This window comes from Nyctibius grandis, chromosome 10 (genome assembly GCF_013368605.1).
Source record: "Nyctibius grandis isolate bNycGra1 chromosome 10, bNycGra1.pri, whole genome shotgun sequence".
Classification (NCBI taxonomy): Eukaryota; Metazoa; Chordata; class Aves; order Nyctibiiformes; family Nyctibiidae; genus Nyctibius; species Nyctibius grandis.
This window is the reverse complement of record NC_090667.1, coordinates 19,449,830-19,477,796: the sequence shown is the minus strand read 5'-3', so window position 1 is coordinate 19,477,796 and position 27,967 is coordinate 19,449,830. Positions and strand designations below refer to the sequence as shown.

The 27,967-nt window shown below is 44.1% G+C and overlaps 1 protein-coding gene across 2 annotated transcripts; it reads right to left on the bottom strand.

Annotated features, from left to right (window-relative positions):
* RHOA (ras homolog family member A) lies at positions 1 to 26,348 on the bottom strand. 2 transcript variants are annotated; one of them, XM_068408561.1, is made up of 5 exons: positions 26,202 to 26,348; positions 8,106 to 8,263; positions 5,173 to 5,293; positions 2,254 to 2,384; positions 1 to 1,274 (listed from the first exon to the last, which is right to left on the bottom strand). In XM_068408561.1, the coding sequence occupies exons 2-5, from the start codon at positions 8,259 to 8,261 to the stop codon at positions 1,101 to 1,103; spliced, it is 582 nt and encodes a 193-aa protein (XP_068264662.1). In that variant the 5' UTR covers positions 8,262 to 8,263; positions 26,202 to 26,348; the 3' UTR covers positions 1 to 1,100. The 2 variants fall into 2 exon arrangements, with proteins under 2 accessions (XP_068264662.1, XP_068264663.1); XM_068408562.1 differs by lacking the exon at positions 26,202 to 26,348 and adding an exon at positions 25,426 to 25,550.
* Positions 26,349 to 27,967: the final 1,619 nt, after the last annotated feature.

Below are 27,967 nucleotides of genomic sequence, written 5' to 3'. Positions count from 1 at the left end.
TACAGGGAGCTTAGAAAACTGCCTTTATTCTATTAGTTGTTGGAAAAATGAAAATACAGAAAGAGTTTAGTTGGCTGCAGAACAGCAAGAAGTTCACAGGTTAGGAGTCTGATCACTACATGGTAACCAAACTTACACAAAAAGTTTCTTTTTTTTTTTTTATTTTAAAGTTTTGAAACTGGGTCCAGCAATGAACTTAAGGCAACTGAACAGTTCAGAAGCTTTGAGTGTGAGCAGGCTGTCTTTTCTCATCCCTAGGGCACATCATGGAAAACACTCCTCCCGGGTGTGGCAGACCATCAAATCATTCCAATGGGTCAGACTCTTACAAATGAACAGGGGAAGAGGATCAGCTGCTTTCCATCGGACTTTATTTTCAAATACAGTTTCTTAAAAAACCCAGAACACCTTAACGCAGAGGTTACAAGTAACAGTATTAGGAAATCCAATTATACAAAAAATACTACATCTAAGCTGGGGTAAATAGATTTATTTTTGGTAACATACATTTAAACTGGCACTAATTACACAGTAACTAAAAGGTAACTAACATGAAACCACAGAACCCTCACTTTTCCTTAGCTGAATGGGACTTGGTCATTTCAGAGTGATCACATTTTCAAACTAATGTTTTACACCACTGAGCCATGAAAATCAGATCTTCCTAAATGTGATAGCACTGAAGCTACACTTGATTCCACATACAGCCATGTAACTGGTGTACTCAATTAGAATAGGACGTTAGTTATAAAGTAGTTACAGACCAATCCTCTGTGTGTTGACAGCTTTTTCTCTTTCTAGAGAGAAGAAGATAGAGAATTGTCTTCAATTAGCGCCTGGCATATCCTGTGAGTGCAGAAAAGGTTTGTTAGAGGAATGTTGAGGTTAACCTTGGGTGCACAGATGAATTTGATGCAGATTGTTATAAAAATCATGGTTGGCTTCTAAATACTGGTAGCAAGATGACTCGATTTTTAAATCTCTTAAGTAAATTATAGATAATGAAAAAGGCCAGTAATCATACACTAAGATTAATAAACAGCACTTCAAAATTACTCAAGTGCAGGGTGCTGCTTTGGCCATCTTCCTCTGGCCACACTTTATAAGAGAAGGCACCCGGACTTTTTCTTGCCACGCCGGGCTTGCAAAGCAGCTCTAGTGGCCATTTCAAACACCTCCCTCACACCGTCTTTGGTCTTTGCCGAACACTCCATATACCCAAATGCACCGATGCGGTTTGCCATATCTCTTCCTTCTTCGGGTTTGACAGGCTCCTGTAACGGCACAAAAGCCACAGGTGAGAACAATTGAAAGCCACACGCACCCGTCTTCCCTGTCCCACCCACCTTCCCAACAAAGGCAAAGGAATTCCTGGATTCAATGAACATAATTAATTGGTTAATTAATAATTAATTGCTCCCCTGAGAGCAATCCTTCAAATCATAAAGGCAGATTTAAAATAAAATTTGCTTATTTTCTTCAGATGCAGCATGCGCCTCAGCCTGGATTACACAGGCAGGGTTTATATTTGCGTACTGCGCCAATGCTCGAGGACATGCTTGGTTTTCTCCCATCTCTGAGCTTAAAGGCTGCAAAACCCTTTGAAACTCGAGCAAAAGATTGCTTATTTCAGAGGAAACATTTACGCAACTCTTTGCCACAATTGTAACAAAAGCCTAGACCAAATCCCAAAATTAATGCCTCAGCCTTTGTATAAAAACAAGTATTATGCAACAGGAGCAAAAACTCCAGGATGGGGCGGAGTGTTTGCAGTCCCACACCCAAGCTGGGGGTTTCAGACACGATCTGAAAATGAAAGCTAGTGACAGGCTCAGGAATGAGCTACAGCACCTGTGGTTATCACCTCAAACACCTACCAATAAAAACTGTTCCCTTTCACCTCCTGAACATATGAAATAAAGAACAACTCGAGTGTGCATGCACTTGATGTGCTGATGTCTCCTAATTCCTTTCTACCTCAGGGATCCAGCTTTCCAGCACGGAGAGCAGCTGACTGTTAGTAACCCCAGTTTTCATTGTTGAGAACGCCTTTTTCTAAAAATTAAATCTCCAAATATGAAAAAAGAAACACCCAGTTAAAGGTAACATATACTTTCTGGTTTCTGTCATGGATAGGTGTTCATTACGCTGCCCAGAGGGAGCTGGCAGCAAGCTGCGGGTGCCCATTTCATGCTCTGGTACAATGCTATAAACTTTCTTCATTTATTGTAGGACTATCAGAAAGGAACCTGCCTGCTTCATTTTGGCCAGCTCTCGTCTTGTGTGCTCGTCATTCCTCAGGTCCTTCTTGTTTCCTACCAAGATGATAGGCACGTTGGGGCAGAAATGCTTCACCTCCGGGGTCCACTTCTCTGGGATGTTTTCTGAAAAAAATAAATAGACATTTGACTGTACTAAAACCCACTTCTGGGGAGAGTTTTATTTCAAAGCTTTTACCTGCTGCCTGAGTGGTTTTAGCTTGCTAATCCACACTGATGCTCTTTTTTCTACTCTTAATTTGGGAAGCAAATAGAGCTGTTCTGGTATTACCAAAAAAGACAAGCCTGTCTATGGCAATTTTAAGGCTGAAGGACACCTAAGCTCTTGGCTTCTCTACATCTCTCAGTAGCTACTCGACAAGGGTTAGCATAAGGTACTTCAAAGAACAGCATGTAGAATTCTGAAGTACAGTTATGGAATATTTTGCTTCAAGAGAAACATTTTATTTATCTCCAGAAGCTAAAGATCGGTATGACCCTGAAGCCTAAGTTTTTACATGACTTTTTCCTTTTATCAAGCAACATCAAACAACCTCTCCGAACTCTCCCACTAACTGTAGCAGAAATGTTGTTCTACGCACTAATTACAGATGCACAGAAACAAAGACTTTGTGCAAGTCATTTGCAGATTTGCCATTTCTCCCTATCTGCAGCAAATGAATCTGCACTCATACACAAGAAACTTTTTCCTCATAACATAACCTCCCTACATGACTTTTTTTTTTAAATGGAATTGCAAATGGAAGACTCGAGGGCTTTTGAAAGCAAAACCTCAATAAATTCTATATAGCAGGAAGTGCTGAACAGCCCAAAACATTCAGCTTTGCTTTCAGAAGCTCTCAGACATCTGAGATTCAGTGGTGGATGTACCTGCAGGCTACATAACCGCTTTTTATCTTCACAAAATTCCATTCAGCTTTTGAAGAGACATCCGCTATTATGGCATTGTTTTCTTGCTTGAAAGAACAACTTAGACGAGCATCTTGAAGCCAGTTTTTGCACTACAGCCGAAACACCAATTCTGCAGCTGCACCTGGGGTACTCAGGGGGTGCCGGCCCCTAGACACTGCACACCTGAAGAGCTGTCTGGCAGTTCACTGCTCCCCCCACTGCTCCCAGGGACACAGGCGCCCTGATACTGGTGAGCAGAAAGGGAGGAGAGGGCAGAAAAAATAGCCAAGATCAGACTTGACTTAATTAACCCCCTCTCCTCCTGCCTCCAGGATTCAGTAACCCATCTCGTTTCCAGGGTGGTCAGTTAGTTAGCTCTCCAGCTGCCAGGGAGAAGCGAGCACAGCCCAAACCTTGTACGTAGCTGTTAACAGCCATGACCACAGCACTGCTGCCAATGAAACCTCAAACCGTTTTGGAGGGAGACAATGAAAGATGTCTCTAAACGCAGGATCAGGTAGAAGTGATGAAGAGAGAGATCAGGATTTCCCAGATGTCAAGCTGGCATTGATTTTTCTAAAGAGACACTTTCACACCCAACTTCCCGCTCAACGGCTGCTACCCTTCGGAGGCAAGGCGAGAAATGAGACTGAGCAGCTATCAAGCATTACCCTAGTCAGACTGTAACACCACTGTCACATCTTAGGGAATATTTTGTTTGCTCATTTACTCAAACCTTCTGTGAATTGTGGCAGGAATGGTACTTTTCAACCATTGGGGTAGCTGCATTCAGGACTAATCCTTCCATTAACATTTCTGTGCTTCCTGGATCACTTTTGTCTCATTCTTGTGTCTTCCTAAGACACAACTCCAGGAGGCAGGTGACTAGGAGACTACACTGGATGGATGAGTAATTATCATTTTAAAGGGACAGAAATCAAAGTTCAGGAGGCATTGAGTCTTAGAGATAAGAGTATCTCTATCTCCTGCTCCTTACCCACTTCCAAAACGCCTTTGTAAGATCAAATATATCAATATTTACGTGTCATATTTATAAATGAATCAGTGAAGATTTCAGCCTTGGACTCCACAGAGAAGAGATGCCCATCTAATACACAGATTTTTGAAATGTATGTTTTTGGAGCTCAGAAATCATAAATCAGGCAACTCTTTTCTTCTCTTTCTCCATCACAGGCACTGGAAAGCAGACTAGGAGAGTATAAATCTCCAGCCTCTGATCATTTTCACCAGTGAGAGAGCCCCCCTCCAGTGTGGTTCTAGCCCATGTTTCTAACTCATCAAGCAGAGCGCGAAAAACCCCAGGCTATTTGAGACCAATAACTCAGAGAGTGTTTCAAGTTGATCTCTCTTAAATAAATGGGGAGGGGATGGCACGAAAACACAAAGCCAGCTTTCCTATTTACATAGAAAGGGAGCTACTCTATTTTCATGGATATAGTGTGGTCTCAAGTGTATTAAGAACCTGCAGTTTTTAAGGAGAAATAAAAAAAAGTAAAATAAAATGCAACCTTGGGTGGGCCATGCCACTGAGTGGACACCTTATGTACTCACAGTGCTCCTGGACAGAGGAGAGTGCAGCTACAGCCTTCCTGCTTGCTTGGGGTCACCAAGGCAGCACCTCCCAAGGGATGAGCACACCAGCACGCTGCCTTGGCCCACCAGACAACACTGCCAGGTTGGGGGGTCTGATCTAGGCCAGGGAGCTGCCTCCCTGCTAAGTGTTGCTCAAATTATGCAGCAGAGCCCTGAGTAAACAGAGCGTGCTGCTGAGGCTTACAAAATGCCACACAGCATTGCTGAAGAATACAGGTTCCTTTAAGATCTTAATGTCTGAAAATTATACATTCAAATCGGTACGACTTTTGAAAGTAGGGATGCTCTCAACCATTACAGCACATGAAAATAGATTTTACAGCATGATTTCCAAGGGGAATACAGTGACACAGAGACATAGTTCTGATTCAGTTAGTGATCTACTTACCTAAACTATCAGGACTATCAATTGAAAAACACATAAGTATAACATCAGTATCTGGATAAGAAAGCGGTCTAAGTCGATCATAGTCTTCTTGTCCTGCTGTATCCCACAAAGCCAACTCAACCTGCAAAAGAAAGATCAAGACAGTTAGCCAGATCACCAGGGAAGTTTTGATTCAGCAGCTAGTAACCCAAGAGAAGTGGATAAAATATTTCAGTTAACACTGAAAGGAAACTACAAGACAAACCACTTTGACAGAAGTATAAGAAACTTTACGTTCCATAACTCCAAAAATCAATTTATTGCATCTTATGAGACTTTTTTTAATATCCATGACCACTGTCCATTTTCTGAAAGGACTTAAAAGGCACCAGCAGAACAGAAAGACAGAAGAATCAAAGGGAATCAGCTCCAAAGGGCTGGGAATCTCTCTGATAAACACTCCAGAAACACCAGTGAAAGTGGACTCTCTAAATAGATGCTTTTTAGGATTATGCACATTTTCAATTGGTTTACAGCTGGAACCTGTAGTGACTAAGAAATGTCAAGACTGTACTTATTTGTGCACAAATTCATTAAAACTCCATCACAGCAGAAATTCACACTTGCAATTTGCTTTGAAATAAACCTGACTTGTGTGTAAAGCTCCTTGTTAATAAGAACTGAGTAAAGTAGCTAATGTTGTCAGTATTTCTGCTTGTGGTGGAGCTAGGGGAGAACACCCCAATAGGATTGTTTAAAACTGTAGAAGGAATAGCCGATGTTTAAACCAGGAAATTTTAAAACTATACTCAAGCTCTTACAGTATACTCTTGCTTGAGATTCTCGGATGCATCTGCCTTTGCAACAGAACGGGTTCCTTCTCGTTTAAGCTCTTATGTTCAAAAATTTTGGAAAAAAGTTCACAGCAGCTCAGACAAAGACAGATGGGCAGAACTGGAACCCAAATGTGAGCTTGAATGTGCAATGCAACTGTCTGGTTAAACTGTGAAGGCACAAAGCCTTAGTTGCATGCATACCCAAAAAAATTCTGCTGTATTTCAGTCAGAATTACTCCTCTCAGAGTCACCTCTGCATTCCCATTTGCAAATGAAAATTTTGTGGCAAATGTTCGTATTTTTTTTACAGAGATGTCTGTTGAGGGTTCCCTCACATGACAGTGGAATCAGCTCCTTTGTCTCTATCTGAAAAAATGCATCTTGTGCCACCGCTGTTTTGTCTTCACGTGGCTTCTAAACATTTCTGGTAATGCTTTTCCGGGAAGACAGAGGTAAGTGGCTGTCAAAGAGAACAGTCTTATGCACTGCTCTCCTACAAACTTTTGTAATCAAGTTTTCAGAAGACAAAGTGCTTAGATAAAGTATGCCATCTAGTTACAAAAAAATTCGGCTGACATTTCCACAATAGAAAATGCACTGCTCAAGCTGCTCATACCATTTTTATTTAGATACTGGCTGCATATAGCTGGTAGGGCACGACTCTCTGTTCAAACCATTTAGAGATGCAGAGATTCAGGCAGAAGGGAATAAGAAAGTTTGACTAGGTGATAAGAAAGAGAAATTTATATAATACATATTTTAAACAATAGTCCTCAGAGTCTAAGATGAAATACAGAAACTGCAGAAACTGTCACTTTGGGGAAAAACATGTTCTAGTATCAGTCTAAAAGTAAATTTTTTTTACCCATTCATATAATGGGAGAGAAAAGCTCAAATAGCATGAACTATCACGACTAAACCCACAAATAATCCATGCCTGTAACAGTAGGAAATAAAATTTAACATAAAGCCCAAAACTAGCTCAAAAAGTTTCTGCTCAAATCAGGATTGAAACTGAGCAGTTTCAATCAATGCATCACTGCATCTGAACTAGAACTGACTGAAAGATGTTCTGATGTACCTGAACCCAGAGCAAAGGCACATGTTGCAGCACGGGGCGAGACAGGGAAGCTCAGCACCAAAACCTGCCACATGCTTGACATGAGGATCCACGGCACTGTGGGCAGCTCTGTGTGATTACGCTAACAAAACAGACATATGCCACTGCTGCCTAAAAGGGTTTGAAAATAGCTGAGCTTTCGAGGTGCAAAGCTTCTGCTTTGTGTGCTTCTGGAGTATCCTGGAAAGTGGCATTTTTACATATCACACACTACCTTGCATGACAAACACAGAAGGTAACCTATCCGGCTTTCAGAGAGCAGCCTTCTGAAAACTGCCTCTTGGATCAAGGGCCTGGAATGTTTGTCTGGCAAACAAAAGGACTCAGAGGTCACACACATGAAAACTACTTTTCAAAATATTTAAAACTAAAATGAAATATTTTAATGATTAATTTACTGAAGTACAAACTAAAAATGAAGCTCAGTGAGCTGTAGGTACGCTTGGCTGCTAAGAATTGCATTCTTTCAGACAAGCAGGACAGATGATGCTGATGTGCACTACAAAAATCAAATCCCTTTGAAGCCTGTCAGTCATCTCTTCCAAAAAGAATCCTTCACATTGCCAGAAGTGGGTGTGAAAAAACACTCGGTCCAGGAACTAGTCTTTGTTAATCACAATACCAGGCCCCTATCGAAACAGGGACTCCACTACGCAATTCCAAAGGCTAGTGGCCCAGTGTCCTCAGCACGTAGGCTTGTCTTTGAATTGCTCCATCCCCTCCCACCTACTGCAACATTTTACTTGGAATAACTGTATGTGTTTTAGAAACTCAGCTTGTATAAGGTTAGAAATAGGTTGTTAAACAGACATTGGATATGAGCAGGTTCTAGCAAGGCCAATATTTTTTTCCCCCGGAACACGCTTAGTATTTAAAAATATATTTACAACATAAGCACTAAGCATGTGTAATAACCACTTACTAAAGAAGAGTAGAGATCTCCGTGCTATTCTGAATAAATGAAGTTCATTTTGACTGTTGCAGAAGTGTACACATACCTGCTTTCCATCCACTTCGATATCTGCTACATAATTTTCAAAGACGGTGGGAACATACACTTCAGGGAACTGGTCTTTGCTAAATACAATCAGCAGACAGGTCTTTCCACAGGCACCATCACCCACTATAACCAGCTTTTTTCGAATGGCTGCCATAGCTGAAAAACAAAATGACAACTTATTAATTATTCCCCTGCAGCTTTTAAACTGAGATGCTAATAATTAACAACCATTAAGTTTCCAATTAATAAGGACTATTAAATTGGGTCTACATGTCCATTAGACACGCAGACAGGTATGTGGAATCATAGCAGCTCAAATTCCCATCCTTCTGAGAAAAACATTCCCCAGGACTTGTCAACACACTGGTGAGCCAGTGGGTGCAAAAGTAACGAAAAGGAGGAGACCAGCCTGGTTTAGCATTTCTGTACCTACTCTAAAGGCTGAGATAGGAATGTACAGAGACAGAGAGCGAGTGAGCAAGCAGCACTGTCCCAGAGCACCTTCTGAAAAGTGTAACAGAATAAGAGATGCTTCAATTCAAGGGCAATAACGTTTTCTTGTCATGCTAAGCCATCTTAACTACAAAGTGCCAGAAGCTGTGTGGAAGTCAGCTGGACTGAGGAGCACTCTGCTGCCACGTCAGAGCACCCACAGAAGGATCTCAAGGTGATCAGCCTGTTCCTCGAATTCCAACCAGCACCCTGCAAAGAATTTTGGAAGTACACACCCCACTCCTTAATCCGCTTTCCTGGACATTGCTGTTACTGGGTTATTTTGCTTGCTATCAGCTTACATTAAGTAAAGGGAGGACACAGAAGGAGACACCACCATGGTGCTCCTCACAGATCTCTGCTGTTCAATGGATGATTTGTACCAGGACCGTACAAATCCATGGCTTGTTCACATGCAACTCTGGCCTCAAAAAGACGGTATGAAAGCTTGAAAAGGTTTAACAAAAGCCTAGAGTCAGGACGGGACTGAAGGAGACGATTGTAGAAATTTGCCAGATCCAATGCAAAGTCACAAGTGGCCCAATTAGTATGGATAGGGATTGATTGTTCACCTTCACTTCCCACAAATGAATGCAAGGGGGTTGACACAAGGATAGTAGAAGAGGGCTCAAGCCCACCAGAAGGCAATGGGCCTTGGAAACTCCAATAAGAGGATGTTGTGGACACAAGGAATCTATACAGGCCTAAAAGAGACTGGGCAAGTACATGGAAGAAGTTTCCTGCATGAGTTGAACGCAGAAACCACATCTGCCTTGGAACATCCCCATAGTAAAAGTATGCGAGTACTTTGGGAAGCACTACATATCTGCCTGCTCCCTTCTTACTTTTCCCTAGGCATTTATTTGCAACTGCTGTAGGAACAAGCCAGAGATTTAGGGAGGGACCTGGCTACAACGGACAGGAATGAACTACTTTCTTCTCCATAACATGAAGGCACTCCAGGGGAAGCTGCTTAGTCATCCCGTGAAGCTTCTTGGAAATGGAGCAAACAGCAACACCACCATAATACCTACCATTGTATGACCAAAATACCACAGAGAGAGCACCCTTGTGAGTTAACTTTTGCCATGACAATCCCAGTACAAAGCTCTATGAGGATGATTAGGGCTGCTGGTGAGAGGAGAAAGGCTTGAAGCATAAAAGAGAATTAAAGGACATAGCAAAAATGTTTTCTCCTTTCTGCCTCTTCACTTGCCTTACGAAATTAAGTAAAAAGGTAAAACTAAACATCTAAAAGCAACCTTTAGTACTGTTAGGTGGAAGAAGCAGTGGATATTACAGAGGTTCTGTACTTCTGCTCCAGGTGCAAACAGAGAAGGACCATTTCAACCCATCAAGCAGCAAGGGCTCAAGGGCTTGCAGAACACACCTTTGTCAGACAACTGCTCAAGTAATCCAAATCTATCTCTAAAATGAGCTTCTTTCACCTTGTGAATATATATGTACACACGTTCAAGTTATTTACCTTAGGGTTTTGGGGTTTTTTTTACATTTCTGGGAGGTTTAAAATGATCCAAACTTTAAAAGGTTTTCTTACAGTGGTTTTAGATGGTTTTGAATACTTTCTTGCAATGGTAATACTTGATTTTTACAGAACTGGAAATCATCTGTCCTCCGTACAAGATCAACTACTTACAAGTTCTATCTGCTGTCAGCTTTGTCTCATCTGCCCTTAAAAGCTGTAATGCTGAGTCCTACAAAACCTATGAAGCTGTCTACTCCTGTGCTCCACAATATTTACTATGAGAAAATTTCCCACAATGTGTATCCTCAACCTTCTTTGATGTAACGTAAGCTCATTACTGTTTTTCCTATTTGTCATGGGCACAGGAGAATAGATTATTCCCTTTCCCTAGTGCAACTGAGAATACATGCCTTCATAGGCTTCTCTTCAGACAAAACAATTCAAGTTTATTCAAGTAAACTTCTCTGTAAATCATATTTCCCAGACTTTCCTGTTGCTTCGTTCTGGGCATAGTCCAATTGGCACAAAGTTCCCAAAGCATGAAGCCCAAAAGCTGAAGCCTGTATTTCACCTAGGGCTTTACAAACATGAACTAGAGCTAAAGGATTATTTTATTGATCTTCCAGGATATACTGTTGCTTAAACACCATACTGACAGCATCTGTCTCATCTCCCCCCCCCCCGCCCCGCCCCAAAGACAACACTGTTGAAACATTCAGCTTTTAACTCACGATAACTCCCAGACCTTTTTACATTAGGACTGCTACATATTAAGTTGCTCTTTATTCACACAGCTGGACATTCTACTGTCATGCTTTTATTTGTCTTTCCTCAGATTAATGTTTTATTCTACCTTCAAGTTCTAGTTCTGTCCTCCAGCTTAATCACAGTCTTTCTCAGATGCAAGTTTAATAATCATGATTCCCAGCTAATTATCTAGGTCATTGATGAAACCACACTGGAGACAAAGTAGGTGGATGACGGAATGGGATAACCTGTCCTTCCCCAGTACCCTCCCTCTTTCTCCCTCCTGTGCTAGAGGCTGGGGCCCCGGCCCTTGATCACTGGTGTTACCTGCAATAGCACCTAGGGCAGGTGACCTTTCGGCATCACCTATGGATAACCGTCTTTTTCTGTGGATTATCAGATCAACTCTTCCTTTATCTTGCTCTAAATACTTCCATCACTCTAGATTTTTCTTTAAGTGTTCCTTGCCAGTTGAATCTCATTTTATGTTTTGGCCTTCTATATACTTATGCCTAAAGTCTACAAGAAAACTGCAATTGTGTAAAAAAATAATCATTTACTATAGTGCTTTCTATAAACCCTTCCCTAAAAAACGGCTAGAAAATTTTATTTATGTATATATAAAATTATCTCAGGAGTTTTATTTTATCTCAATATATTTTTCCTGAGAAAAGTCTATCACAAAACTCTCCCTGCCTGAACCTTTCCTGAGATCTGTTGACATTATTGGGACCCAACGTGGAAGACCACTCTGTCAGTCGAGGTGCCCTTCAGCAGTGTATGCTCAACCACTTCCTTCCCACTGCTTAGGATCCACCCCATGAGACTCTCCCCTCCTCACAGCCGTTTTATGTGCAGAACAGTCACCAGGGCACCTCAAACCTGCTGAACAGTCCCCTCCATCTAGTACAGTGAATAATATCTAGGTAATTAAAATTCCCTCATCACCAACTTCTAGAGGATCCTGCCGAACACTCACAAATGCCTCAGACCACCTTACCTTTTCTTGGTGACCTATGGCACCCTCATCTTTCTTACTTTAGTTTCACCTTCCAGAGCATTACCACAGAAGAATTCCTTCTGCATAATGTCCTTGGAACAAACGTGTCATATAAAATTCAGGATGCAAAGATCACCACTTATATCCTTGAAGCCTTCACCTACCTCCAAAGCCCTAGGAACTGCTTTTGATTTGTTTACCTCAAGCGTTCCCCTGGGTGTGCAGCACAGGCTGAGGCCAGTTTGTTTATGGACCCCACCAAATTTTCAGAAACAGCTCAGATTATAAATACTGGGGAGGCATAAGACACCTCAGGATGTCAGGTCTGATCACCGGACAGACCTCTCCATCAGCCTCGGAAGGAAGTCACCACACATCACAACCACTTGTTTCTTCCTGACATCAGCGGTTACAAACTTTACAGCTTTATGGTACTTGAAGTTTCTTCTCCACTGGTGAGGCTGAACCCTTACTTGCTGCCAGAACAATATACTTCACTTCTATTCAACCTGTGGATGTTCAAGGATGGAACACTGCTGTTGAGCCTGCACCCAACTTTCTTCTTATGACAGATTCAACTTGGCTGTATCGCTGAAGGTCTCATGTGTATGGAAATTGTTTAGTGGTGCTCCAATGTCCCAACCCCCTGGCCACGGCAACAGCATCCCATAATCCATGCATTAGCGTATTTAAAATAATAATTTCATAATTTGGAGGATTCAGTGTACAGATCAGCATCTTTTAACTAATTATTTTTAGTTTAAAAAATACATTCCTATCTAGTAGGTAGTTGTAAGGGATTGTCAGGTCTGGCAAATACTCAGAAAAGCAACATCTCTGAAGTACAACAGAGAAAGAAATTGATTGCTTAGAATGGAGCTACATCTTAGTGTAGCTTACAAGGACAACACTAACAGCATTCACAGCAGTCAGGTCCTTCTGCTGCCTTTTGACATGCTCTGGTCTTCTTAATCAAGTATTCTGAAGCCTGGAAATAGATCAAATTTGGACCAGCAGTATGTGGGAGTTAAAAAGCGCTTTGCTAGCCTAAAAAGTTTAATTTAAGATGTACAGTACTTACGTTACATGCAAGTTAGTATTTGCTGCAGCCCAGCCTGTCACCAGTGAGTATGTGTCTGCACTTAGAGGTAAAAAAAACTACACGAACTACCTAAGAGGGTATTACAAACAGACCAAATCCAAGCTACCACTACCTGCCTGTAACTGAACACAAGTACTACACATTCATCCTTTTACACAATGTATAGAGCTGGGAGAAACCAATAAATCCAGAAAGCTGCTGGTGCAGCATTACTGATGATGCACACAGAACACTGGGCAAGAAATATTCTATCCCAGTGAGCACAGCAGAATGGCTGCAGCAATCTCCTAGGGGAATCTGTGCTGTCTTCTGCAGCAAGACGACAGATCTGCATTTTTTCCTACTCTTAAATGAACGACTCCTCCCACCTTTGCATTTATAGGATTCTTAAAACCAGCTAGTCTGCTGGATTCAAAGTAGAAACTCTCACAAAACGACCCAAGTGACTCATCTCAATGGAAGAGATTCAATTATGACATTTCTTCCACCTAGGCCAGTGCCTTTCACAGGTATTACAAGAGCTTTAGACATCGTTTACTCAATCCCACTAACATCACAGGAGGTTACAACACAAGGAGCTCCTGTTTGCTGAGAGTTGCCACACTAATGTCCTTGTTGCACGAGGCTGCTATTTCTAAGTGCAGTGACGCTCCAAGACTCATGCAGCATAAAGCCCTGCTTGTTAAGAGAACCCAGCAAATACTCCAGAAGAATGAGAAATGGGGAAAATATTTTTTCCATATTTTAAATGTACTCTTCCCCCAAGTACTATTGTTTACTGCAATGGGATTTGCTTTTTCTCTTCAGCATGCTACTTATTTTTCCAATGAACAATATTTCCAGTGCCTCCACTCCTGCAAATCCCAAGGCCATGCAGCACGAGTGAGGATTGTGGACATGCTGTTGACATTCTGAAGTTGGATAAGCTGGTAACAAACACGCCAGTTTGCCTGCCTCACTCCGGATCTCATGCTGGAGAAAGTAATAAGGTGGAAGAAATAGCCCTTTACCCTCACATAGGTATCCTGACTAGATTTAATTTCAATTACCAATCAACTACTACCAACTTTATATTGCCTGCTATGCCATACGGGCAGATCCCTTGTATAACGCACAGCTTTGTCAAAAAAGATCTGCATTACTGCATATGTTAGCAAGAACTCAGCAGAAGCAGTTCAGCAGGACCATTAATGATGTTTCTGATGCTAAGGGGGAAACATCTTTTAAATTCTTTCCTACCTAATCTTGCTGAAGTCCATAAAACCAGAATGTTGGAAAGCGAGGGTTTTGAAATCTTGTAAAGACTGCTTTGCTGCTGACTCCTCAGCACTTAAACAGTTTGCTATTGAGTGAATTACAGCCTGGCACTCTTCTCACTTGCTTCATTTCCCCCTTCAGTCAGTGAGCCCTGCCCTGGGAGAGCAGGAGGAACAAGAGAAGAGTTGAGTGACCACAAGATGAAACCCTACTCACGTGTCCCCTACCCCAACCAGTCAAGCCCTGCCCTCTACCTACCACAGGCAAGAACTGCCTCTGCACCAGGACCTGAATTTACTCTTAAAATACACTCATTTTTGTTCAAGTTTGAGGGGAAGGAGGAATGAGTTGCCCCAAAGACTCCAGTGATGAAGAGGACATGGATGAGCAGGCTTTTCCCACAGTTTTCTTCGGCTGTTTAGCAAGGTCTGGCATCAAAACCAAGAACTACCTAAATCTCAAAGCAGTTTGGAACAGAAAGCAGATCAGCCCCAAAGCAAATAGGTCTGCTTTTAGGGCAGCTGTATACAGACAGTGAAGAAACTGAGACTGAATATGGAGCATTTGGGTGGGGGAAATGTTCCAAAGACCATGAGCAGAGAATGGGGAGGAGGCAGGCAAACAGGCCAGGAGGAGGATGGCAGAAGGATGTAACTGCTAAAATCCACCCTCCTCTAGCGCAGAATCCAGGGTTCCCCCATCTCCCAGCTGTTCCATTGCCAACAGGAGGCAAGTGTCTCAATCTGCTCCTCTGTTGAAGTCCCAATGGAAAATGTCAGCAACTATACATTTTGTAATATTTTTTGTCCCTACACTTTTCGTTAGTGAAAGTATGCATAAACACATGTCAGAAACATTGCAGTTTGCTTCTGAAACACTATTCATGCTACCTTCAATCAGCTTCTTTGAGCATACACAAGCCTACGTGTGCTATCATGCTTTTTTTCCCATACAACCCATACAGATGGCCATGCTCTTAAACAGCAACAGTTATGAAGTAAAGGAAACTATGACCCCAATTCACCTCTTACAGAAGTTGCAAAATGGGCAGCAAACAGCCTTGGGACTGCAATAAGAGTAAGAAAAAAAGTAAAAAAAAAAAGAAAAAAGGTGACCCAATCACATAAAGGAGTTAGATACAACCCACCCTTCTGCTACAGAGCTCCTATAAGATCCTGGAAGAACTACATACGCCAAAACATGCTGCAAGTGACCACTTATTTATTGTCTTTATTTCTGAAGACATCCAGAATAGAACTCATCTGTACAGCTGCACTGAAAGTAAAACCAGACGAACTCCATGCTGAGTGATCATGCTCATTTTGTACCGTGTACAACTTGAAATCAAATATTACTGCGTTAGAAATAGAGTTCAATTACAAACCATTGGAATACAAACACTAAAAACACAATGCAGTCACTGCTATAACGGAGGCGGTCAACACAGCTTATTTCAATAACCGAAATTTACTTCATTGTGTGCAAATCTGCCTGTGGACACCTGCATTCATAAACTGATAACCCACATTATTTACAGTGTTGCTAACAAGGCCTTTGGGAAACAACTATATTTATATTCCTTCCAGCATCCAGTTTTACAGTACTGCGAAATAGATCTATTTCTAACTATGGCGCTATGTGGGAACAGTTGGTAAGAAAAAGATATCTGCTGGGTTTTTTTTTTTGAGGGTTACCTATGAAATGTAACTCTTGAAAATCAAGTCCCAAAGCTGGCAAAGCACAGGGCAGGCTACTGATGTTGCACATTAAATGTAATCCACAGAGAAGCAGAATTTTTCTGTTATAAGACGGAAGTACAATTGAAAAACTGACACAGAAGGTCAGTGTAGTATCCAATGGGATTAAAGTACTGGGCATAGGTCCTTCAGGAAGGTCCTCGGCCAGGGTGCGTTGAGCGTTCAGCTTTCTGCTAGCAGTTTATTCGAGTGTGTGTTAACCATGCTCAAGTCTGGCAAGTTTTACTAGTTTGGGAAAAGTGCTTTGCAAATACAGCTGTACATTTCCAGAGCCAGCTTTAAATTGGGACCAGCATAGCTGTGTTACAGCCCCAGCTAATAAACCTCACCAGGTCTCAGCTAACTCCACAAATAACCAGCTCAAGCCTCTTTGTACTACATCACCAGAACTGGGAGCAGGGTCAGCATAACTGCACTAGGTCTTAACAACATTGGGTCAGTGCCAGCCCTGGTGAACCCTTAATGACTGATGAATTTTATAGTCATCAAGAGTTATGCAAAAGTACAAAATTCGTGTTTGATAGGCACGGGTATACAATGCATTTCAGTTAAGCACACAGCGTGCTGTTCATGCTGCCTTTACAATGGCTGAAGTAGGGCAGGAGATACCTCATCCAGCATAAAGCCTGCCAGCGCAAAGTTTTTGAGGAAACCTGAATCGGCAGTCAGTACGAGATCCGTGTTGTGTGTCATGCGGACGTAGTATGTCTAATCTGAGATATCATGTGAAGTCTCAAGGCTGGATTCATCCTATCAAATTACAGCCTTTGCCCTTGCTTTCCTCTTCAGGATAAATCCTGTATGACAACACACAATGGAACTGACTCTCAGAGAAGAAAAATGCTTTGGATTCTGAGAGATTTTCTTGGTTTCTAACCACCAGAGGAAAGAGCAAAACATTTTGCTTTGCCCTCCTCCCTGTACAGTCCACCTGCCGGTGCTTTACAGGAACGATGCCTCAAAGCACAATCAAACTCTCCCAGGAACACACAAACTCTCTTTTGTTGAAACGCCCAAGCCATGACCTGTGCAACCCTCTACACCTAGCACTGTGTCCCACAAGCAGCTCCAGCACGGATGCTGACCAGAGGACCAACTTGTCCCTGCAGCTAAACTTACACTTCCTACATCTACAGACTCACAGACCGTCCTTCGCTACGGGTCTACACACATACAAACGGGTACATCAGCTGGGGACTTAGGTCTCTCCACCTCAGCGCCTGGCATTCAGGATCAGCTTAGGAGCGGATTCCTACAGAAAAGCAGGGAAGGAAAAAGGAACGACAAGCTTCCCCCCTCCATGCTCTCCGGCCTCCAACCGTTTTCAGCTCAGGAGCTTCTTGGGTCAGATGTGGTTCCCATGAATTTGGTAACCTCAAACAGATTTGTCTTCCATGAGCTTGTCCAGACTCCCTTTGAACCCATGTAAACTTCCAGCACTCACAACCATCCTGTGGGAGGGAGTTCCCACAGCTTAATTACACATTGTGTGTAAAGCCACTTCCTTCAAATTCAAAAAGGTCCCTATTAGTTTCTTTTACTGCCTCCTAACTCCGAAATGGAAAGAGAGCGAACAGTTTACTTCGCTCACCCTCCTGCTGCTCACATAACAGACTTTCCAGACTGAAGCATCCTAGCATAGAGTTGGGTTTAGCTTTTTTATTTTAATACCTTTACACCTTTGACAGTAGTGCCTGGCTGATCTATCAGCTGGCTGCTCCTTGCATAAGGAGTAACAAAGTGGTGAAGTGCTTCAGCCAGGAGGGCCCTTGGAAGCCCAGCACTGCATATCTTCCCATCCCACCCTGTCCATCACAGCCCCAAAGGCACCGAGCTGGAGCCCAGATGCCCCCGTTTTGACAAGGGTGTGCTGTTATACCCACTCATGCCATATCAGAGAACCGCACCCCGAGCTGCGTTTCAAGTGCAAACAAGCTGCAGCTCGGTCATTCCCCGGTACACGTTTCACTCCTTGCATTAACTCGGGTGCAGACTATCTTGACTTTAAAATAGGTGATAACAGAGAATCCCCTACCAGGCTTCCTGCTCCAGCAGTTACATTTTCTGCATTAGTGAGGAGGTTTTATTTGTCACTTCCTCATTTATTTGGTGTCTGCAAATTTCTTCATACTGGTATTTTGTTTCTTCCAGGTGACTGGTAAGAAATACAGCCCAAGAGCTAACTCCTTTGTGTTCTCACTAGACACAGATTCACTTCAGTCTCCTCTTGCCTTTCAAAGCTGCCCTCTTTCCACTAAATTTAATATGAACCATATTGATTTTGTACTGGCTTAGTGTCTCACTGAAAATGACATGCAATTACTGTCAAGTGCCAACCTAAGGCCAAGATGAACACCTATACTTAAGAACCAAACCGAAACAATTAACACTAATTGTTTCTACTTCCCCCAGTCCAGGCTGAGCGACGTGCCTTAATTCTTTCCTGAACACTTTGTTACTTATTCCATTATTGTACCTGGGATTGATGTCTTAGTCTGATGGGATTATAATCATTAAGGTTGTCCTACTTCTCTTTATGATTATTGCATATTAGCATTCTTTCAGACTCCTTAACTGCTGCAGTATGTAAAGAGCTTTCTGGAAAAAAAAATTATATAAAACCCCTCCATTCTCAGGCCAGAGAGCTTCAGAGCTGAGAGGTATATCAAAACAGAGGTGTAAATTACCGAGTCTGGCCAAATTGGTTGTGCAATACCATTCAACTTTTTTTAAAAATTTATTTAAAGTGATAATCAAAATACCTGATTACAGGGAAATTCCCTGTGTATGGATAAATAACTAGCACAAGACAGGAAACCAAACAGAAAGAAACGCTCAGCTCTCACAGAAGACCACCAGTGGAACCTGCACAGCTTGACATTCCTAAACGACCTGAAAAAGCAAGAAACAACAGAAATACAACAAAATTTACCGATGATGCAAATCAGACCCAACTTCCTATATGAAATGATGGACTCAGAGCTGATCACTGCTACTCAAGGGCAATATTTTAGGGTTATATAGTTAATTCCTTTAAAATAGAAGCTCAACACTAAAGAGCTCAACACTCTGAAGTATTAAGAAGTGGGAAAAAGTGAACAAAACAGAAATCATTAAGCTGATGTAGGAATCCACAAACACACCTGCATCTTTTGACTCTGTTTGCAGTTGTGATCCTCCCCATGTCAAAAAGCTGTACAGGAACGGGAAATGACTCAGAGCAGGGCAACGCGGATGATTAAACTATAGAACAGCGTCCCTATGAAGAATAACTATAGCAGAACTGGAAAAAGGACAATCTGGAAGAGATGCAACCAAGGAAGAAAATGACTACAGACATTTCTCTAAGATCCTAAGTGGCGGTGAGAAAAGCTGGGGCCTGAGCGGTCAGTCTTTAAAACAAGGACAAGGGCACTGGGGATGAGCCAGGTTCAAAGCAGAGGCAGGCAGGCCTCCCAGCAGGGCACACAGCAAGGCTTTGCTGTTTCTACCACATCTCAACTTCTCAGATCCATAATTTCTTACTCAAAGGTTTCTCTTTGAGCTCCCTTTTTCTCCCAGTTACTTTTCATGCTTTTGAGCTTCTGTTTTGTATTTTCTACTTTCGGTTTCTACTGTTCTCCTATTTCATCCATACGGTTTTCTTGCATTTTTTTTAAAGTGCAAACAAAACAGATGTCTACATTTCCTGTCCAAGTCAGGTTATTTAATCCTCTTTCAACACTTGATCAAGGAAAAATATCACAAAAGGAGGTTCCTGAAACATCTTTTTTAAGACTGTTTAAGCCAAAATTGTTAGCAACTAAAATGGCAATATGCGCAAGCAGAACTGTGTCTTGACATTGTCACCGTGCATCCTGTTTTGCAAACACCAAGCTCAGCAAGGTCCTTCTGGTCTACTGCAAGTTTTCTTTGTTCTCGACTATCTGCAAAGTTCACCCCTATGCTGTTTACCTCCCTATTTCTATATAATTAGTAAATTAACACCATTTCAGAACCCAGCAAAGACAACTAATTCCAGCATTTCTCCCTGCCTTACTCTACCATGACAAGTCCCTCTCCAAGGCTGAAGGCAAAGCTGGGACTACGGGGGCAGAAAGCAGTATTTTGTCCTCAGGACCTGTGGTTGCCATTGCTGTCCTTCCACCCTCATTTGACATTCTTGATACTTTGCCCCTACTGACTAGATCCTTGTTATCTGTAGGTACGATGACTTAGGAGAGTACTTCTCTTATGCAATACTGAGTCCCAAGACTACTTTGCACAAAATGAGATTAGGGCTTAATATTGAGGTCATCATAGTAGATCTGTGGATTTCCACTCATGTGCAACCTGCAAAACGCTTTCCATTTGCGCTAGTTTTTTCCTTGGTATCCTCTCTGCCCAGAGACCTCCAGCACATCAAAGGGGATGTGAGGTGCCCACACACTGAAAAAGGCAGGCTCTGCATGGGTGAGATCGCTGTCTTTAGGTACCCACCACTTCCCCGTAGCTGGCGGCAGATATGGACAAGAGAAACTAACACCAACTCTTCCAGACCACCATCTTTTTGTACCCATAGCTGACACTCTCACCTGTGTTCCTCCCCTTCTCCCACCACAAGACATCTGTTGGGATTGCACTGTTTCAGATCAAACACCCCCCGAGTCCAGCACCCTGCCTGACACACACAGGTAGCTCAGATGACTAAGAGGAAAAGAAGGAGCAAACACACTGATAACTTTGCAAGTGTATTGTCTCTGTTTCCAGCTTGGGAGTATTAGTTTTTTTAATCTTTGTGCTCAACAGACCATTTGATAGCATTTTCTTCTGTGATTTCATCCGTTTGATTCCGAAGCTGCGCAAATCGTTGTCATTCAAAGCCCTTTGTGGCATTGCATTCTGCGATCCCAGTACAGACTGTGGGAGAGGCACCATCAATTTTGATCTAGACCAGACTGTGCTCAGTCACATCTTTGCCAAGCCGAAGGGTTCAAATCTTTAAGCATCCCTTGTATGGAATCCTTACCCCTGATCATTCTTCTCAGGCTCTTCTTTGCTTTTCCAGTTGCACTGTACCTCAAAGTCCATCTTCCTTCGTGCAAAACCACAGTAAACAGTGTGCTAAGAACCGAGAGCTACGATGTTATCTTCTTTACTCCCTTCCCCAAAGCCCCTCACACGTGCTCATATGATCACTGTTGAACATTAAACTCACATTTTCACAGCATTATGACAAGTTCTTCCTCTTAAGTGGCAATAATTAACTTTTACCCCACAGGTGCATAACCAAACAAAGATTCCCCCCCTTCCCCCCAACTTTGTATTTATCTGGAACAAATTTTATTTAACATTTTACTGCCTGTAATTCGGTGTCAGAAGGCTGAGCTATAATTCTTCCTAGTCAGCTCTTGTCTTGTCTTCCCTTACTACTCAACACCTTTCTCACCAGATCATATATGAGTATGCTAAACAGTACAGGTGCAACACAGATCCCTATTCTTCTCTTGTCCCAAACTTCCCTTCTCTGAGCTTGTCAAGTCATTCAAAAACTCCAGTAGATTTAAACAGCATCGTTTCCTTTGCAAAAGCCATGTTGACTTTCTCCCACCCTAAGCTGTTAGTCCATCTGTTTACTTTTTTTTTTTTTTTTTTAGAATTTATTTTTTAAAAAGGCATTGAACTCTGTGATATCCTGAACTACCTTTAAGAACTGCTACCTTGTAAACAGTCTTCTACTTCTCTGGCTTCAAGGTATTAAGTGAGAAGTTACATAGTATAATTAATAATTTGGTCATTCCATCCTCAACTTTCCTTTGGAACCCTTAGGCAAGCACCATCTGGTCATGGCCTTCTGTAACTATATTTATCATTTTGCTCTAAAAACTTATTTGCTGACAGTTCAAGCAGAGACAGATCTTCCAATGAGTCCTGTTCCCCATAAAGATAATTTCTGGCATAGGAACCTCTTTGGAGGTTCACTGTAAACAGGAACGCACATAAGTCATTTAGCTTTCTACTGATGGCTTCATCATCAAATATTTCTTTCACTTCTTCATCATCTATTGGCCCTCCAGACTCCAGCAACTTTCTTGCTTCTGATGTACTTGGAAAAGAAATTTTTTTTTGCTATTAGTATGATGTTGCTCAGAGCCTTTCTGGCGGGTCCTTATATTTTTCGTTTGACTTGCCAGAGTTCACGTTCTTATTTACTTTTCTGGTCAACTCCATGACTTGAACTTTCTGAAGGCTGTATTCTTATTTCTAATACTTTCTTTATCCCAAACTGTGTGCTCATTCTCATCTGTCAACATTCCACAGTATAATTTAAAATCTTCCCAACAACATTTTCAATTTCAAGCGCAGAAGCCTAGTTCTGCTGTGGTTTACATGGAACCCAGCCTTTCCAAACAGCTTTTGGAGTGAGGTTCAAAAAACAAGACAATTCATTTTGTCAGTACCAAGTCGAGATCCTATGTAAGACATGCTTCTCATCTCACACAATTTCAACAGAGCAGATAGAAGGTGAAGAACAAAGAGCCTCCAGGTGTAAAATATAAGAAAAATGAGACATTAGCAAAGAATGCAAACATAGATAGCTGGTACTTAGAGAGCCACTAGTTCTTTCAAACCACTGACGCATGCAAAGACAACCTTCCTTAAAACTGTGAAGCGAGATCTGCTCCAAATGTGACAGTTCAATCAGTCAGTAGACTGTCAGGTGAGACAGAACTATTTATTATTGCAAAGCACTGCTAATTAACTGAGCAAAGAGATTGAATTCAGCCCCGTTTCTGATTAGAAACAACAATAAAAAAAAGCAAACCAACCCCCCACAACTGTCAGAGCCTGAGGAAAGACAGACCTCACATTTGTTGTGGGTGTAGGGCCCAATTTTACTTGGTATACTAGTGACTCTCCATCTGTTCCTTCTACTAGGGACCTTGGTCATGAAGGCTGGTCAGAGAAAGACAGTGAACCTTGTTCTGATTAGTTTAATTAGATTATTCACTTAGGAAGGACTGGCTGTTAGTTATGTGTATGCAACAGTGGATGGCAAATATCTTAATTAAAAGGTGGTCTATGGATATCTTAGTTCTTTTACTGTCTCAAGTGAAAACACGGTGGTAGGAAAAGGACAGAGAGAAGATGGACAGATCAGAGTTGTTCTACCAACTTCAATTATGCTTTTGGTAGCTTTTGTTCATAGTTCAGAAGGAGGTGAAAACAGAGATGGCACCAAGGTCAGAAGGCACCCAGACACCTAACAGTGGTGTAAAATGGCTTAAAGCAATGATAACTTAACCAGTGTACCGGAGACAGTCTTTTGGGATATTCGTGCTTACTTTTGAAATGATCCCAAAAGTAACAAGCAACTACCTCTTCCTACTTAGCTACCTAGCTATTTATACAGCGTCCAGTGTTGTGGGAGAGGAATCGCACCAACAGGCAAGGAGCAGAGGCTTTTCATCATGCATTCAGGTGTGTGCATTTGCATAGCTGTATCCCTGGGAATGAAGGTCAGCTGTCATCGGGTGCACAGCACTGTGCTGTATTATGGGGCTTCACCCTTATTACTTGTTTACAAGGACAGACTCATCACAGATCAATTTAAGATTTAAAGGGCATACTGGCTAGCCTTTATCGACACGCTAACTTCCTCAAACTCACTGATTAAACTTTTCCTCCACATTACCTAAACTGCATTTGAAGACAAGTCATAAGACAACAGAGTGGTAAATGAGAGTTTAAATGGATGTGGAGTAACACGAGCCAGATTAGAGTTTAGTTTAAGAGGTACAAGGTAGTGTCTGAGTGGAGACTGGGAAAGAACCTATTGATACCACAGCAGCAGTGAATAAAATGTTAGAGAGAGACTGAACGAGAAGATACATAGGCTAGTGAGAAGGTAGTAGTCAAGGTCAGAAATTTCTAGGGCTGAGTGGACCATAGAAACGCCATAAAGACGAGCCAACAGGGCTTGGGGCAACATAAATATGTTGAGAGAAAAAGATGAAGTGTAAAAAGTAGAAAAAACACGAGTCACCATTAAAAAAATGAGGAAAGATGATATTTCTAAGCCCCTCCAAACTATCAAACTGGTTTTATTTGGAATTTGCTTATCTGAAGAGCTATCGCTAGTCCTACATCCTGGTGGCAGTTAAGATCATTTAGGATGTTTTTACTGTCAATTCCTGGCTCAGAGAACTCCCCGCCTCTGGCGCTCAATTGCTGTGGCACTCGGCCAGAGCCTGAGTTTGGTGAACTAGGAAGGATAACGTAAGAGTTGCTCAGCTTAGCTCTGTGACTGAATGACTTTTACCCCTTGTGTGAAGGTACATTTATGTCTTGAGAAATTTTTTTTAAAAACCCCCATGTATTCTAGTGTTAAATTAATTTTAATGGCCAATTTATATTATTTATGTCAAGCACTTATGCTGGATACGCTGTTAAGCATTCCAGTGAACTAATTACAATGAAATAAGGCTAATGGCAATTTTTCTTTTTTTAGACACACAACCTTGGTCCAAATCAGAGCCAGAATTAGTCTGCGTATTTGAAACAGAAACACTAGTGCTGTGTGGCTGGAGACCTGGGTAAGGCCAGAACAGGGCAGGAGGAGGGCACACAGATGCATCAGAAGAGCCTTCAACAGAAAGTAAATATTTTCACAAACAATCTTTTCAGGGAGGGAGAGACTTCATATTTCTCTACTGAAAAAAATCCCGAAAGAAAGGCATTAGAGAATTTAATACTTTGAGTCACAAACAACATTTAGGACAAGTAAAACTAATTTTTGAGATTTCTGAGGTAAAAAAGAGGTTTATAAAAGTTCGCTTTTAGACGAAGTGTACTGTTTTAAAATCGCACAGACAGCAGAACTGCTACCTAGTCTAAGCTCTGGGGGAAAAAAATAAAGCACCAACCTAACATTCCCTCGGTAGGTCTCGGGATTTAGTTTTCTCTGAATCCTGCATCACATGCAGAAAGAGCGGGTGGGAACCGCCGCTCGCGAAGGGTTCCCTGCCACAAACAGGTGAACTGAACCGGGAGAGAAACAAAAGCTGGATATGAGGCAGCGACTAAAAACAAACAAACCCTCGTTCCAGACACCTCGCAGAGACAAACTTAAAGGGATATCAGAGTAGTTAAGGCACTGTTCGACTGGGGACAATACTTTGTCCCGAGTCCCCGTAGTAACTTTAACTCTGTAAACTTCTATAATAAGTTTTCGGGGGTTTTTTTCAGACCCAAATACAACCGCAGTAGTGCCGAGGTTCCTCTCGCCCTTGAAGGAATGAGGTTCCTGGCAAAGAAGGGTTAGGTAGCGCATAATTTTCAGCTGGGTAATTGCCAGGCTAAGGTAGGGCTGTCGGGCCACGCGAAGCCGACCGCGTTAGTAGTTTGTTTTAACCCAAACCCGAGCTCTTCGCTACGCGCCCCTCCGCGTGCCCTCGGGCCGCCGGGCCCGCACCGGCTGCAGGAAAAACCACCAACCGAAAGTTTTCAGCGTCGCTCCGACAGGCGCTGCCGTCACCAGCTCAAAGTTTAAACACCAACAGAACCGGGCGGCGTTTCCGCCGGCGCTAACGCCCCGCGGCCAGGCCTCGCGCAGCCGGCGGGTCGCGCGGGGTCCCGGCCCGAGGGCCCGGCTCCCCCCCGCCGCCCCACTCCGCGCTCCGGCGTGGCGGCGCCTCCCGCGCGCCCGGGTGACGTCACCACAACAAGCTGCCAGTCAGCCGGGTCACCCCCACCGCCCGGTGCCCACTCGTGTCACACCCCACGACGGGGGGGAGGACGGACGACTACAGGCAGGGACAGGAGCACCGCCTCCGCGCCGCCCACGGCGGAGCTGGCGGGAGCGCGGTCCCCGCCGCGGCCCAGGCGCCGAGGGCCGAGCGAGGCGCGGGCGGCTCCAGCAGGGGGGAGCCCGCCAGGGCCGCGCCCCAGCCCGCCCGCCCCTCCCCCGCTCCCGCCGCCCGGAAAAGGCCCCGTTACCGGCCCCGGAAACTTGGGGGCTCCCGGAGGGGCGGCCAGGCCGCCGCACACGCCCTCCCCTTTTGTGCGAGCGATGCCGCCAGGACGCGGCGGCGAGAGGCTCGGCCGGGCCCGGCCGCCCCCGCCCGGAGGCCGCGGCGCGGGCTCCCGGCGGGGGCGGGCGGGCCCCACCCGGCGGCGGCAGCGACGGAGGCGCCGCGAAGTGCAGGGAGCGGGGAGAAAGCCGGCGAGCCGTCCCCCCCACCCCGGGTGGCGGAGAGACCCCCCCCCGGTACCTGCGGCCTGCGCTGGGTCTCGCTCCCGCCGCTTCCTGCTCCACAGGCCCGAGCTCGAGCAGCGGCGAACGGAAACGGGCGGGGCGGGGGCGTGCGCGCTCACCGGCCCGGCGCGACGCGGCGCGCGGCGCTGCGTTCCCTCAGCCCAGCCCAGCCCAGCCCGGCCCCTCCCGCCTCCGGCCCGCGCGCCCGCGCGCGCGCGCCCCCGCCCGCCCTACGGCCAATCAGCGCGGCCGGGCGCGGGGGCTGCCGGGAAGGGGCGCTATAAAAGCCCGGGTGCTATTTACGCCGCGCGGGTTGGGTGGTTGCGCCTGCGTGGTGCGGGGCGGCGGCCGTGACCCGCCGGCGGTGGGGACTCGTCGCGTTGTGGGCCGAGGGTCTCCGTGGACGAGGGAACCTCAGCGCACACCCTGAGGCCTTCTCTGGCAGAGGGGCTCTAGGGGGAGGGGTGTGCGCGTAGTTCCCCTGCTTGTCTTCCAGCTGGGTGAGGTGTGGGTTCGCTTCAGCACGAGCAGTGCGTGCCCTGAGGGGAGCCACCGGGTTTGGAAACTGCTGGTTCGTCTCACTAGGTCAGGGAGAAGGTGGCTGTGGTGGGGAGTTGTTATATCAGAGTCCCGCATTTCCCTAAGGATGAGCCTCTCTGGGGTGGGATTTGGTTCCCTGTTTCTTCCCATCAAGCAGGTAAGCTCTGCTGTTAACAAAAATGGAGCAGAGCTGTTGGAGCTGGAGGAAGCCGAGGAGCTGGCAGTCAGCGCAGGAGAGAGCTAGAAGGGTCAGACTGCGCCACGTCTCACTGCCAGGATCTTCTGAGCACGTCTCTGGTGTGCCTCATGGCTAGGATTGCCCTTGTCTCAGGATGCAGAGCCCCAGTGGTTGATGTGGTGTGCCTCCTTTGTGTCCTGGGGGAAGGGAACTGCTTCATCTCTTGCCTTGTTTGCCCTCCTTGCCCACCTGAGAAGATTCAACAGGTGGAACTGGCCTTAGAGGGACTCGGGCATCACTTTGCTGAAAACAGAGTTTGTGTGTATGGAGGGGTTGATGACAGTCTCTGCATATCTTTCAATGTTCCCTTGTGCAACAGCCACAATAGCCTTTAGCTGGCATTTGGGGATAGCCTGTTTAATCTGGGTAAATTACCTTCTCTAAGGGAAACTGGGTGCTGTGTCAATCCCGGTATGTGATCCTGTTAATAGGTGCCTCTTCTCTCCTCATCTGATAGCATTTAGACTTAGATTTTATAGACTGCTTTCTGGTGTCTGTACAGGAAGGAGCTGCTTAACCCCCGTCAGTAAGCATGTCTCTGGGACTAGCTCATTCTGTGAAGCATTTCAAGGAAGCTGACTTTTTTAATCGAGCAAACATTTGATACAAACTGATGCATACAGCTTGGTAGTGGTTCTTGACAGACAGTCGACAGCGTGCATGGTCATGAGGCCCCGTGATGGTTTGTCCTGTGAGGTGACAGGTACGCCTCCATCTCTGACATAGGAACATTGAGACAGAAGTTCATTTGTCTGAAGTCAGTAGTGAAATTGCCTATGTGGTTTGGACATCAGCTTGGTGGGGCCCTAACTGCACATCAGTTATTCCTAGGTCATAGGTTCTCTTCATAATTTTTTTTTTTGTTATTCTTACTGTCTGATAGAGATCCCTGTGGCCTGCTAGTTTTGTTCATGGCCCATTGGGAAGTTTGGCCTTTGTTTACAAAACGCTGTCTGGTGTTTTGATCACAGAGTGTGTGTGTGCTCCTTAGAGCAATACCTCCT

What these genes read in the sequence shown, in the direction of transcription:
- RHOA (XM_068408561.1), bottom strand. Translation starts at nt 8,261, where the DNA reads ATGGCAGCCATTCGAAAAAAGCTGGTTATAGTGGGTGATGGTGCCTGT. An exon ending in TCGAAGTGGATGGAAAGCAG is followed by an intron (nt 5,294 to 8,105) that starts GTATGTGTACAC and finishes TTTCTTTTGCAG; the next exon opens with GTTGAGTTGGCTTTGTGGGA. An exon ending in TGATAGTCCTGATAGTTTAG is followed by an intron (nt 2,385 to 5,172) that starts GTAAGTAGATCA and finishes TATTTTTTTCAG; the next exon opens with AAAACATCCCAGAGAAGTGG.